Raw genomic sequence first — 13,192 nt, forward strand, 5'->3', positions numbered from 1 at the left:
AAGAAGTGTCATGATGATCTCTCCATAGGCAAAAGATTACGGAATAGTCCCCCATTCGGATCTCCGGGAGGGGACTGCCAAGGGGGAGGTTACCATGAGAAAAAGACTGAACAATCAACAGAAGAATAACGTTCTACGAGTCGGGGCGTGGAATGTCAGAAGATTGAACGTGGTAGGGAAACTAGAAAATCTGAAAAGGGAAATGCAAAGGCTCAATCTAGATATAGCAGGGGTCAGTGAAGTGAAGTGGAAAGAAGACAAGGATTTCTGGTCAGATGAGTATCGGGTAATATCAACAACAGCAGAAAATGGTATAACAAGTGTAGGATTCGTTATGAATAGGAAGGTAGGGCAGAGGGTGTGTTACTGTAAACAGTTCAGTGACCGGGTTGTTCTAATCAGAATCGACAGCAGACCAACACCGACAACGATAGTTCAGGTATACATGCCGACGTCGCAAGCTGAAGATCAACAGATAGAGAAAGTGTATGAGGATATTGAAAGGGTAATGCAGTATGTAAAGGGGGACGAAAATCTAATAGTCATGGGCGACTGGAATTGAGTTGTGGGGGAAGGAGTAGAAGAAAAGGTTACAGGAGAATATGGGCTTGGGACAAGGAATGAAAGAGGAGAAAGACTAATTGAGTTCTGTAACAAGTTTCAGCTAGTAATAGCGAATACCCTGTTCAAGAATCACAAGAGGAGGAGGTATACTTGGAAAAGGCCGGGAGATACGGGAAGATTTCAATTAGATTAAATCATGGTCAGACAGAGATTCCGAAATCAGATACTGGATTGTAAGGCGTACCCAGGAGCAAATATAGACTCAGATCACAATATAGTAGTGATGAAGAGTAGGCTGAAGTTCAAGACATTAGTCAGGATGAATCAATACGCAAAGGAATGGAATACGGAAGTACTAAGGAATGACGAGATACGTTTGAAGTTCTCTAACGCTATAGATACAGCAATAAGGAATAGCGCAGTAGACAGTACAGTTGAAGAGGAATGGACATCTCTAAAAAGGGCCATCACAGAAGTTGGGAAGGAAAACACAGGTACAAATAAGGTAGCTGCGAAGAAACCATGGGTAACAGAAGAAATAATTCAGTTGATTGATGAAAGGAGGAAGTACAAACATGTTCCGGGAAAATCAGGAATACAGAAATACAAGTCGCTGAGGAATGAATTAAATAGGACGTGCAGGGAAGCTAAGACGAAATGGCTGCAGGAAAAATGTGAAGACATCGAAAAAGATATGATTGTCGGAAGGACAGACTCAGCATACAGAAAAGTCAGAACAACCTTTGGTGACATTAAAAGCAACGGTGGTAACATTAAGAGTGCAACGGGAATTCCACTGTTAAATGCAGAGGAGAGAGCAGATAGGTGGAAAGAATACATTGAAAGCCTCTATGAGGGTGAAGATTTGTCTGATGTGATAGAAGAAGAGACAGGAATCGATTTAGAAGAGATAGGGGATCCAGTATTGGAATTTAAAAGAGCTTTGGAGGACTTACGGTCAAATAAGGCAGAAGGGATAGATAACATTCCATCAGAATTTCCAAAATCATTGGGGGAGGTGGCAACAAAAGGACTATTCACGTTGGTGTGCAGAATATATGAGTCTGGCGACATACCATCTGACTTTCGGAAAAGCATCATCCACACAATTCCGAAGACGGCAAGAGCTGACAAGTGCGAGAATTATCGCACAATCAGCTTAACAGCTCATGCATCGAAGCTGCTTACAAGAATAATGTACAGACGAATGGAAAAGAAAATTGAGAATGCGCTAGGTGACAATCAGTTTGGCTTTAGGAAAAATCAAGACACTTCGATAGGATTTGTCGTCCTGGAAAAAGCGTTCGACAATATAAAATGGTGCAAGCTGTTCGAGATTCTGAAAAAAGCAGGGGTAAGCTATAGGGAGAGACGGGTCATATACAATATGTACAACAACCAAGAGGGAATAATAAGAGTGGACGATCAATAACGAAGTGCTCGTATTAAGAAGGGTGTAAGACAAGGCTGTAGCCTTTCGCCCCTACTCTTCAATCTGTACATCGAGGAAGCAATGATGGAAATAAAAGAAAGGTTCAGGATTGGAAATAAAATGCAAGGTGAAAGGATATCAATGATACGATTCGCTGATGACATTGCTATCCTGAGTGAAAGTGAAGAAGAATTAAATGATCTGCTGAACGGAATGAACAGTCTAATGAGTACACAGTATGGTTTGAGAGTAAACCGGAGAAAGACGAAGGTAATGAGAAGTAGTAGAAATGAGAACAGCGTGATGGTCACGAAGTCAATGAAGTTAAGGAATTCTGCTACCTAGGCAGTAAAATAACCAATGACGGACGGAGCAAGGAGGACATCAAAAGCAGACTCGCTGTGGCAAAAAAGGCATTTCTGGCCAAGAGAAGTCTACTAATATCAAATACCGGCCTTAATCTGAGGAAGAAATTTCTGAGGATGTACGTCTGGAGTACAGCATTGTATGGTAGTGAAACATGGACTGTGGGGCAGGACTTCCCATTTTAACGTTTCCAAGTACTTTTGACCTCTTTTGCAACGTGGGGTTGAGCGTTGTCGTGCAGCAAAATCACTTTATCGTGCCTCTCGCTTTATTGCGGCCGTTTGTCTTTTAATGCTCTGCTCAGACACAGTAATTGCGTTCGATAACGAGCACCTGTGATAGTTTCACTTGATTTTAACACCTCATAGTACACGATGCAGAGCTGGTCCCACCAAATGCAGAGCATGATGTTGGAGCCGTGAATATTCGGTTTGGCCGTCGACGTGGAAGTATGGCCGGGATACCCCCATGACATTTTGCGTTTAGAGTTATAGTAATGAACCCATTTTTCGTCCCCGGTAACAATGCGATGCAGAAATCCCTTCCGTTTTTGCCTCTGAAGCAACCGTTCACAAACACACAAACGCCGTTCAACAACTCTTGGTTTCAGCTAACACGAGACCCAAGTTCCTTTTCTCTGAATCATGCCCATAGCCTTGAGACGTTTTGAAATGACCTGCTGTGTCACTCCCACTAAGCGTGCCAATTTTTCTTGAGTTTGACGCGAGTCTTCACTCAGCAATATCTCCAGTTCTGCATCTTCGAAAACATTCTCTCTTCCACCACTATGCCGGTTCAAATTGCTCTGAGCACTATGGGACTCAACTGCTGTGGTCATCAGTCCCCTAGAACTTAGAACTACTTAAACCTAACTAACCTAAGGACATCACACACATTCATGCCCGAGGCAGGATTCGAACCTGCGACCGTAGCAGTCGCACGGTTCCGGACTGCGCGCCTAGAACCGCGAGACCACCGCGGCCGGCCACTATGCCGGTTTACGACGTTAAAATCACGGTTCTTAAAGTGTTGAAACCTTTCTCGACACGTTCTTTCACTAATTCTCCAGACATTGCGCCCCCTGCCTGTCACCTGTTTAGATCAATGGTGCATGGCCTGGCTGACCAACACTTCCGATCTCATGACGACATCACAAATTGGATCGATTCGTGGATCACTTCAAAACATGAACAATTTTTTCGACGCGGGGTTCGTACACTGCCCGAAAAATGGGAGAAAGTAGTGGCGAGCGATGGAAAATACTTTGAATGATACACTTGGAACCAATTTGTTTCATTAAAGCCTCAAATGTTGAGGAAAAAACGGCGGAAGCAAAGGAAAAACGGCGGAAGCAAAGGTGTACACCTTTTACTATTTATGTAAATATTATAAATATTGTAAATTTATTAGACGACGGAGATATTAACTAATAAGCGTCCGAGAAACGGGTCATTTAGACGCTGCTGTTTGTGCTTGGAGCTGTTGACGGAAGATGGTCCGTTCGGCAGTGCGTTGCGCCAATATATAAATACGGCGAGAGGGGCAGCGGAGGAGGACTCCGGCAGGAAGAAGCCTGCTTCAGAAGATCAAACGTGAGGTCACCACATCACCACATCATGAAGGAGGAACAGCAGCCATGCTGCTTAGCCTCCGCCGTACTCGGACTGTATGCCAGTCCGTTCGTTAGTGCAGTGCGGTACAGCGGAGGAGACCCTTCGCACCGAGCTATCCATCTGACCGCGTAAGTCAAACGCCGGCAAAGGCTCTGCCTCGGATGACTTCAGAGAAAGGCACCTACCAAACGAATGTTTTCAGTAAAAGTATAAAGTGAACTCGCGAGGACTGTACACCGTCCTAGATAGCTTAGATTTCACGGGAGTAACTGTCTATGTGGCGCTCGTAATGTTGACAGCACCGCATGGCAAGCGGTGAGATTGTTGTCCACATTTTTGGCGAGCAATTAACTCGATGTTTAGGAGTAAGAGCGATGCACCAGTCTACTTGGAACTTACAGAAGAGGTTGCCTCTGAATTGCTAATAGTGCTGTTTCTAACAGGGACATTATTATTATCGTCAGGAATATTATCATGTTTGTGCATGTGAACATTTACTGAATATATTAATCAATTAGAACTCAAAACTTTTATTTATAATCATATTTTCTGATCCCACTGAGTAAATAGGAAGCAGGAACATATCCTTTCAGTCAGCACAAGAATAAAATGGATGTGCAGACTGGAAATTATGGTCAGTATGTTCTCCATCGCTTTCTGGCTGACCGAAAAAATAATTTTCTGGCTCGTGTAAAAACGGCGACGATTCTTAAATTCAACCACCGCCGCCCACATTATGGAGGACCTAGGGTAGATATACAGCCAGGTGAATTGTAGGCAGACAGACAGAGGAGATTCTATGTTGGATTCCAGGGATAAAAAAAAGAGACTGACACATCGATTTAATTGAGAGATGATTGAAGACATCAGAAAGGTTGCAGGTTAACATAAATGCGAAATTTTGAAAGCCGTAGTTCATGGATACGTCTGGAGGAAGGCTATATTGAGAAGTGGATAAGCGGTAAGAAAAGAATGACTTAACTCACAACTCTGGGAGTGTGTCGGTGCAATGTAGTAACAAAGTGAATGACTTAATACCATTATGGATGCTTGTCGAGGCTTGGCCTGCAGCTCGAGAAAGGTATTTGGGAGCAAAGAATGGAGCTACAATGCATGTAAATTACGTACAATTAATAACAGTACAGAGAATAGAAAAGAAAATTTAGGATGTGTTAGATGACGGTCAGTTTGGCTTTAGGAAAGGTAAATGCACCAGAGACGCAATTCTGATGTTGTCGTTGATAATGGAAGGAAGACTAAAGAAATATCAAGACCCGTTCATAGGGTTTGTCGTCCTGGAAAAAGCGCTCGACAATGTAAAATAATGCAAGATGTTCCATATTCTGAGGAAAATAGGACAAGCTATAGGGAGAGACAGCTAATGTACGTTATGTACAAGAGCCAAGACTGGACGACCAAGAACGAAGTGCTCGGCTTGAAAATGATGTAAGCTACGGTTGTAGTCTTTCGCCTCTACTGTTCGATTTGTACATCGAAGAAGCAATGATGGAAATAAGGAAAGGTTCGGGAGCAGAATTAAAATTCAAGGTGAATGGTTATCAATGATACTATTTGCTGATGACATTGCTATCCTGAGTAAAAGTGAAGAAGAATTACATGATCTGCTGAGTGCAATGAACAGTCTAATGAACACAGAATATGAATTGAGAGTAAATCGAAGAAAGACGAAAGCAAACAGAGGTAGCACAAAAGAGAACAGCGAGAAACTTAACGTCAGGATTGATGGCCACGAAGTAGATGAAGTGAAGGAATTCAGCTATCTAGGCAGCAAAATAGCCAATGAGTAACGGAGCAAGGAGGACATCGGAAACAGACTAGCACTGGCAAAAAAGGCATTCCTGGCCAAGAGAAGTCTACCAGTATCAAACATAAGTCTTAACTTGAGGAAGAAATTTTGAACAATGTACGTTTGGAGCAATGTATTGTACGGTAGTGAAACATGGTGCGTGGGTAAACCGAAACTTAAGAGAATCGAAGTTTCTGTTTAGGTTCGAGTCTTCTACGGCAGCACTTATGTACTGAAAGGACAGAAGCACAATTCTATGACCCTTGCAGGATGACGGTAGAATATCACGACGATAGAACTATCAACTTGTATCAAACATAGCCTTAATTTTCTATCACTTGAGCCTTGTCCCGCAGTTATGCAGGGTCAGCCATCGGTAATCGGATTTGGCGTGTTAATGTTTAAGGGGTGGCCGGATGCCCTTCCTGCTGCCACCCCGTACACTCTGTGATGGAATTAGTGTACCCCAACTGTCTGTGTCGAGTGTAATCCATGGAATAGCGTGAAAGTGTTCAGGTGTCTGCGAGCCGTGTAACTGAGGTAGAAAATGGGGACAAGCCCGGTATTCACCTAGCGGGATGTGGAAAACCGCCTAAAAACCACATCCAGCCTTGCCGGTACATCGGCCCTCGTCGTTAATCCGCCGGGCTTACCCGAGCCCAGGAAGCAGCGCGTTAGGGCTCTCGGCTACCCTGGCGGGTCTATCAACATAGCCTTAATCTGAACGATAAATACGATAAATATCTAAGAATGTACGTTTGGAGCACAGCATTGTACGGAATTGAAGAACGGACTGTGGGAAAACTGGAACAGAAGAGAATCGAAGCTTTTCATATGCGATGCTAAAGAAGAATGTTGAAAATTAGATGGACTGATAAGGTAAGGAGTGAGGAGGTTCTACGCGGAAGAGGAGAGGAAATGAATGTGTGGAAAATACTAATAAGGAGAAGGGGCAGGATGAGAGGTCATTTGTTAAGACATCAGAGAATGACTTCTACGGTTGTAGAGGGCAAAAACTATAGAGGAAGACAGAGTTTGGAAGATATCCAGCAAATAGCTGAGGACGTAGTTTGCAAGTGCTACTCTGAGATGAAGAGGTCGGGACACGAACGCAATTCGTGGCGGGCAGCATCAAACCAGTCAGAAGACTGGAAGACTTACGAAAAAAAAAAAAAAAGGAGAGCAGAGCATACCTCCATTTCCTGCTCCTCGCTGTCACTGTCAAAATGGTCGTACGGGTTAGCGGGGTCGTACGCATGATGCTGCAAGTGGAGCTGTGGCCCAGTGACGTCTCTGGAAGCAGGTTTGGTTTCCGCCTCGAGCTCTTCCTCCTCGGTCCCGACCGCTGGGTCCTCCGCAGGCATCCTACAGTCTCGACATTGCAGCTCAGCACCTGTAGACGCTTGCTCGTCCTTCTCCAGCGTGTCGGTGGCCACCGTCCTGTCTGACTCTGCAATGACGTCGTGGGAGTCAGAATTCCCCACATCACCGAGAGCGCCGTTGAGGAGCGTGGATGCCTGCGTGGTCCACTCCTCCCACGTCTGAGTCTGCGTCTGTCGGAGCTCTGTAGTCGCTGCCTGCTCCGTGTGGTCGTCGCCAGTGGTCGTGATGGTAGTGGTGGTGGTGGCGGTGCCCTCCTGGTCCCTCAGGGTCGTCCAGGCCAGCTCCGTGGTGGTCGGGGGCACGGTGTCCCCCGACGTACCTGCAGTGTGGGTGGTGAGCTCCGAAACACCAGCCTCCGTATCCCAGGTCGTCGTCATATCACGTTCTGCGACGACAGACTGTGCTGCCGTTAGCTGGCCGTTGCTGTGTGGGCTGAATATCTCTGCTGTTGGAGCTGGGGCGCTGCCTCCTTAACAAAGACAGAAATGTACTTTTATTACGGATACAATGGGACTCATACATCTAAAAAGTTGCACGTCAAATGTTTGTTCATTCCTGTACCTACGTTTCTACAGATATAAACCTGTCTTCCTCAGAAAAAGTAATTAAATCTAAAAATAGTATACAGGGTGGCCCATTGATAGTGACCAGGCATGAAATAAGCATCAAACGAAAAAACTACAAAGATCGAAACTCGTCAAGCTTGAAGGGGGAAAACCAGATGGCGCTATGGTTGGCCCGCTAGATGGCGCTGCCATAGGTCAAATATATATCAACTGCGTTTTTTAAAAATAGGAACCCCTATTTTTTATTACATATTCGTGTAGTACGTAAAGAAATATGAATGTTTTAGTTGGACCACTTTTTTCGCTTTGTGATAGATGGCACTGTAATAGTTGCAAACGTATAAGTACGTGGTATCACGCAACATTCCGCCAGTGCGGACGGTATTTGCTTCGTGATACATTACCCGTGTTAAAATGGACCGTTTACCAATTGCGGAAAAGGTCGATATCGTGTTGATGTATGGCTATGGTGATCAAAATGCCCAACGGCCATGTGCTACGTATGCTGCACGGTATCCTGGACGACATCATCCCAGTGTCCGGACCGTTCGCCGGATACGTTATTTAAGGAAACAGTAAGTGTTCAGCCATATGTTCTCCTGCCTCTTCGTGACCCCACTGATGCCCCTCCTCTCTTCATCCCGCCGCTTCCCCTGCTGCCCCATGCTCTTCACTCCTTTTCCATCCTCTCTGCCCTTTCCCTCGGCAGGTCACGCCTGGCAATTTTATTCTTCATCGTGTGTCCTCCAAGTGGGTTTTAAGTGTGTTGTTCCGGAGTGTTTTTACTACTGTGGCCGACTTTTAACGTGTGCATGTCCATTCAGTGTCTTCTGAGTTTTGAAGACTCGCCAACTGTGTTTTTTAACTTTCTGGTGACTTTTAACTGTCCTCCATGGACGTCTCTGTGTGAGTCTATTTTTTACCTCCATTTTCTCCCATTATTCTGTTTTAAGTTCCCCTTTCTCACCTTATGTATGTAACATTTTATTCTTATTTTAAGTTGTTATGTCACTTGGCTGAAGAGCGGCGGATTGTGCTGCTGACAGCCCTCCCCTGACCATATGGGGCAGGGTAATGAAATCACAATAAAAGAAAAAAAAAATCAGCCACATGTGAAACGTCAGCCACGACCTGCAACAAATGATGATGCCTAAGTAGGTCTTTTAGCTGCTGTCGCGGCTAATCCGCACATCAGTAGCAGACAAACTGAGCGAGAATCGGGAATCTCAAATACGTCGGTGTTGAGAATGCTACAGCAACATCGATTGCACCCGTACCATATTTCTGTGCACCAGGAACTGCATGGCGACGCCTTTGAACGTCGTGTACAGTTCTGCCACTGGCACAAGAGAAATTACGGGATGATGACAGATTTTTTGCACGCGTTCCGTTTAGCGACGAAGCGTCATTCACCAACAGCGTTAACGTAAACCGGCATAATATGCACTATTGGGCAACGGAAAATCCACGATGGCTGCGACAAGTGGAACATCAGTGACCTTGGTGGGTTAATGTATGGTGCGGCATTATGGGAGGAAGGATAATTGGAGCCCATTTTATCGATGGCAATCTAAATGGTGCAATGTATGCTGATTTCCTACGTAATGTTCTACTGATGTTACTACAAGATGACTGCATGACAGAATGACGATGTACTTCCAACATGATGGATGTCCGGCACATAGCTCGCGTGCGGCTAAAGCGGTTTTGAAAAGCATATTTCATGACAGGTGGATTGGTCGTCGAAGCACTATACCATGGCCCGCACGTTCACCGGATCTGACGTCCACGGATTTCTTTCTGTGGGGAAAGTTGAAGGATATTTGCAATCGTGATCCACCGACAACGCCTCACAACATGCGTCATCGCAATGTCAATGCATGTGCGGACATTACGGAAGGCGAACAACTCGCTGTTGAGAGGAATGTCGTTACACGTATTGCCAAATGCATTGAGGTTAACGGACATTATTTTGGGCATTTATTGCATGAATGTGGTATTTACAGGTAATCACGCTGTAACAGCATGCGTTATCAGAAGTGATAAATTCACTTAGGTACATGTATCACATTGGAACAACCAAAATAAAATGTTCAAACGTACCTACGTTCTGTATTTTAATTTAAAAAAATCTACCTGTTACCAACTGTTCGACTAAAATTGTGAGCCATATGGCTCTGAGCACTATGGGACTTAACATCTATGGTCATCAGTCCCCTAGAACTTAGAACTACTTAAACCTAACTAACCTAAGGACATCACACAACACCCAGCCATCACGAGGCAGAGAAAATCCCTGACCCCGCCGGGAATCGAACCCGGGAACCCGGGCGTGGGAAGCGAGAACGCTACCGCACGACCACGAGATGCGGGCTGAGCCATATGTTTGTGACATTTACAGCGCCATCTATCGATAAGCGAAAAAAGTGGTCCTACTAAAACATTCATATTTCTTTACGTACTACACGAATATGTAACAAAAATGGTGGTTCCTCTTTTAAAAAACGCAGTTGATATCCGTTTGACCTATGGCAGCGACATCTAGCGGGTCAACCATAGCGCCATCTGGTTTCCCCATTCAAGCTAGACAAGTTTCGTTCTTCGTAGTTTGTTCATTTGACGCCAATTTCATGAGATATTTGGCCCGGTCACGATCAATGGACCACCCTGTATATTACAACCAGTACATGTAAATCATATGCGCAGCAAGAAGAAACGTCAAAAATAACGTACAGTAGAAATATAAAACAAACTTATGTGCCTCGTATTGCGTGAAAAGAGAAACGAAGTCATGAGGCTTATTCAACAATAAAATGATCCATATAATTGCTACAGCAGGGCTATATGGCTAAGTCAACGGTAAAAATGAGCCATATGCAATTTAAGGCAGGCGTGCATCATATACAACAACAAAAGTGACAAGCATGCAGGAAACTTACACCCAGGTGGCGCCCACACAGAAGAGGTGCCATCCGCAAAATTCATCTGATATGTTAATAAAATTACATTAACAGAATACTACAGAAACAGTAGCATAATAAAAAATTATTAAACAGCATATAAACCTTTGCAAATGGTGAACAAAACTACGAGGCACACTACAGTAGGATAACGACAGGTTGCGTCTTTGAGAAAAAGAACATCTTATGCAAAACCCAATACAGCTGCTATGTCAATTTAAGAACAGGTCGAAAGTGATCGAAAAAGTTTCTGTTTCTAAGTTGTGATTGTCCATTAAGAATAAAGCCCCTACAGTTCCAATTGCGCATCAAAATTTGAAATTCCTCCAACAAATCCACTCTAAAACCTTTCTCTTTCTTTTGTGAACCGTGTCTTCCAGTTTAATAGAGGGTCTGCACATCATATGAGATGTATGGCAAAAGTAGAACTATGAACGTTACCGTCTCCTTTACCCAAAATACGTTCTTTGATTCTAGCTCTGAATGCTCTTCCTGTCTGCCCATTTAGAAACAGTGGAGATCATTACACCTTATTTTGTCGGCGCTAGGATGAGAAAACGGTTCGTTATAACGCTTTAAGAAATGAATTATATTTTTTCCAAGACTGTTGTTAGTTGGAAACGAAGTTCTACCCCCATATTTCGTAGTACGAAGGCGGGTTGTGTTATGTGAAATGTTTCCCAAAAACGGTATGGAAAAAAATTACCTTCCTCTTTTCCTTCTTTTTCCAGTTTGTACTCTCTTACAAGGGGAGGCCGCCAATTGTGAAATTCAGGTTCGATTCATACTGCGCATAATAAAAGCTCATGGCCAGAGGTGTAATGTGGCAAAGCACCAAGATGCACTTCTCAGCCGTTGTCGAGAAAATCGACAGGCGCAGCGGTAAGCGCTCGGGTTTGTAATCCGAAGGTCGCCGGATCGAATCTCGCACTATGCAACTTTTTTTTTAGCATTTGTTTTTTGTAATTCAAATATATATATTTCCCGGCAATCAGTTGCAACAATTATGCATATAATAAGTTGTTGAAAGTCGTTTGTCGTGGAAAAACTGGCGACTTCGAACATCATTATGTTTTCCGCAAACAAAGTTATATTTCACTAACGTTATTAATTGTCTTAATAATGTTAACCACGTATAGTTAACGGAAGACGTGGAAACGATATTCCGAAACGGCATACGTATAGCGTAAGTCAAACGTTCGAAATAGAATAGAGACCCCACGAACACAAATTCGCTGTGGCAGGTATGAAATATAAACTCCGTTACTTGCTCGTTACACTTGAAGGACAGATGTTGAATGGGCCGAAACGAGCCGCCGCATAACAGCGTAGTTGCCTGCTAACTTCGAAAGAAGGTAGATGCGGTCCCTAGCGCAACTTATAACATTGTCGAAAATCAGTGCGGACGGGAGAGCTTTGGTACACCCTGTTAAAAAAACGGAAAAATGGAGGCGGTACAATTGGAGAGCAATCCGCCTTCACCAACATGCATAAGCAATTCATTAATAGTATATATATATATATATATATATATATATATATATATATATATATATATATATATATATATATGTGTGTGTGTGTGTGAATTACAAAAAACTAATAATAAAAAAATTGCATGGTGCGAGATTCGATCCGACGACCTTCGGATTACAAAAAGAGCTCTTACCGCTACGCCACGACGCTATAGAAAAGTATTAATCATAGAGACTATTTCACCGCAACGGTTTCCTTTAACTGTCGATTTTCTCGACAACGGCTGAGAAGTGCATCTTGATGCTTTGCCACATTACACCTCTGGCGATGAGCTTTTATTATGCGCCATATGAATCGAATCTGAATTTCACAATTGGCGGCCTTCCCTTGTTAGAGTGAAAATTTTTAGCGGATTTATTACCCAATATTCGGTATAGTAAAGACGATTTTAAACGTTATTACTGGCTATAGTTTTAATCAAATATATCTCTTACCAATAAAACCTTCAAGGATAACGAAATAATAAAGCACTTTGAATATTTGGAAGGAAAAAAGGCTAGATTCTGTTATTGGGAAGCGGTGGTGAGGGCGGGGGGGGGGGGGGGGCGGTGGAGCCAAATCAAAGGGGATAGTGTTATATGAAAAGGTTTAGTTACGGCACATTCTGAAGTAACACCAAGGAAGCCCGCCCGGCTAGCCGCGCGGTCTAACGCGCCGATCCACTTCGAGCGCCGAGCGGGAAGGTTCCTGTTTATTTCAATTGCCGCAGCGTCGCTTGTGTGAACTTTTCCTCATTAGTGTTGTTCTGTCTGCCGTGTGAGTCGTAGCGTCTCCACTCCGCCTTTACTGTCTGTTTGTGTTCGTCTACTTGCAGCGGCGTCGGCCACATGATTTCCACGTGTATTCCACGAAAAGGTACTGCGGGCTTTACTTTCGATAAAACAACGCGACACGTGCAGCCCGGGTCTCTAGAAATCCACGACTGGCTTGTCGATACAATTCATATGAACTCTGATCAGGTCCAC

At 43.9% G+C, this 13,192-nt stretch overlaps 1 protein-coding gene across 1 annotated transcript in view; it reads right to left on the reverse strand.

Moving 5' to 3' along the window:
• The window catches only part of LOC126195717 (uncharacterized), a 611,971-nt gene that overhangs the window by 48,116 nt on the left and 550,663 nt on the right, over window positions 1-13,192 (reverse strand). The window contains exon 4 of the mRNA XM_049934346.1: window positions 6,976-7,634. Coding sequence (XP_049790303.1) covers window positions 6,976-7,634 — 659 coding nt within the window. The remainder of the gene's footprint in view (window positions 1-6,975; window positions 7,635-13,192) is intronic.

This window comes from Schistocerca nitens, chromosome 7, assembly GCF_023898315.1.
Source record: "Schistocerca nitens isolate TAMUIC-IGC-003100 chromosome 7, iqSchNite1.1, whole genome shotgun sequence".
Lineage (NCBI taxonomy): Eukaryota > Metazoa > Arthropoda > Insecta > Orthoptera > Acrididae > Schistocerca > Schistocerca nitens.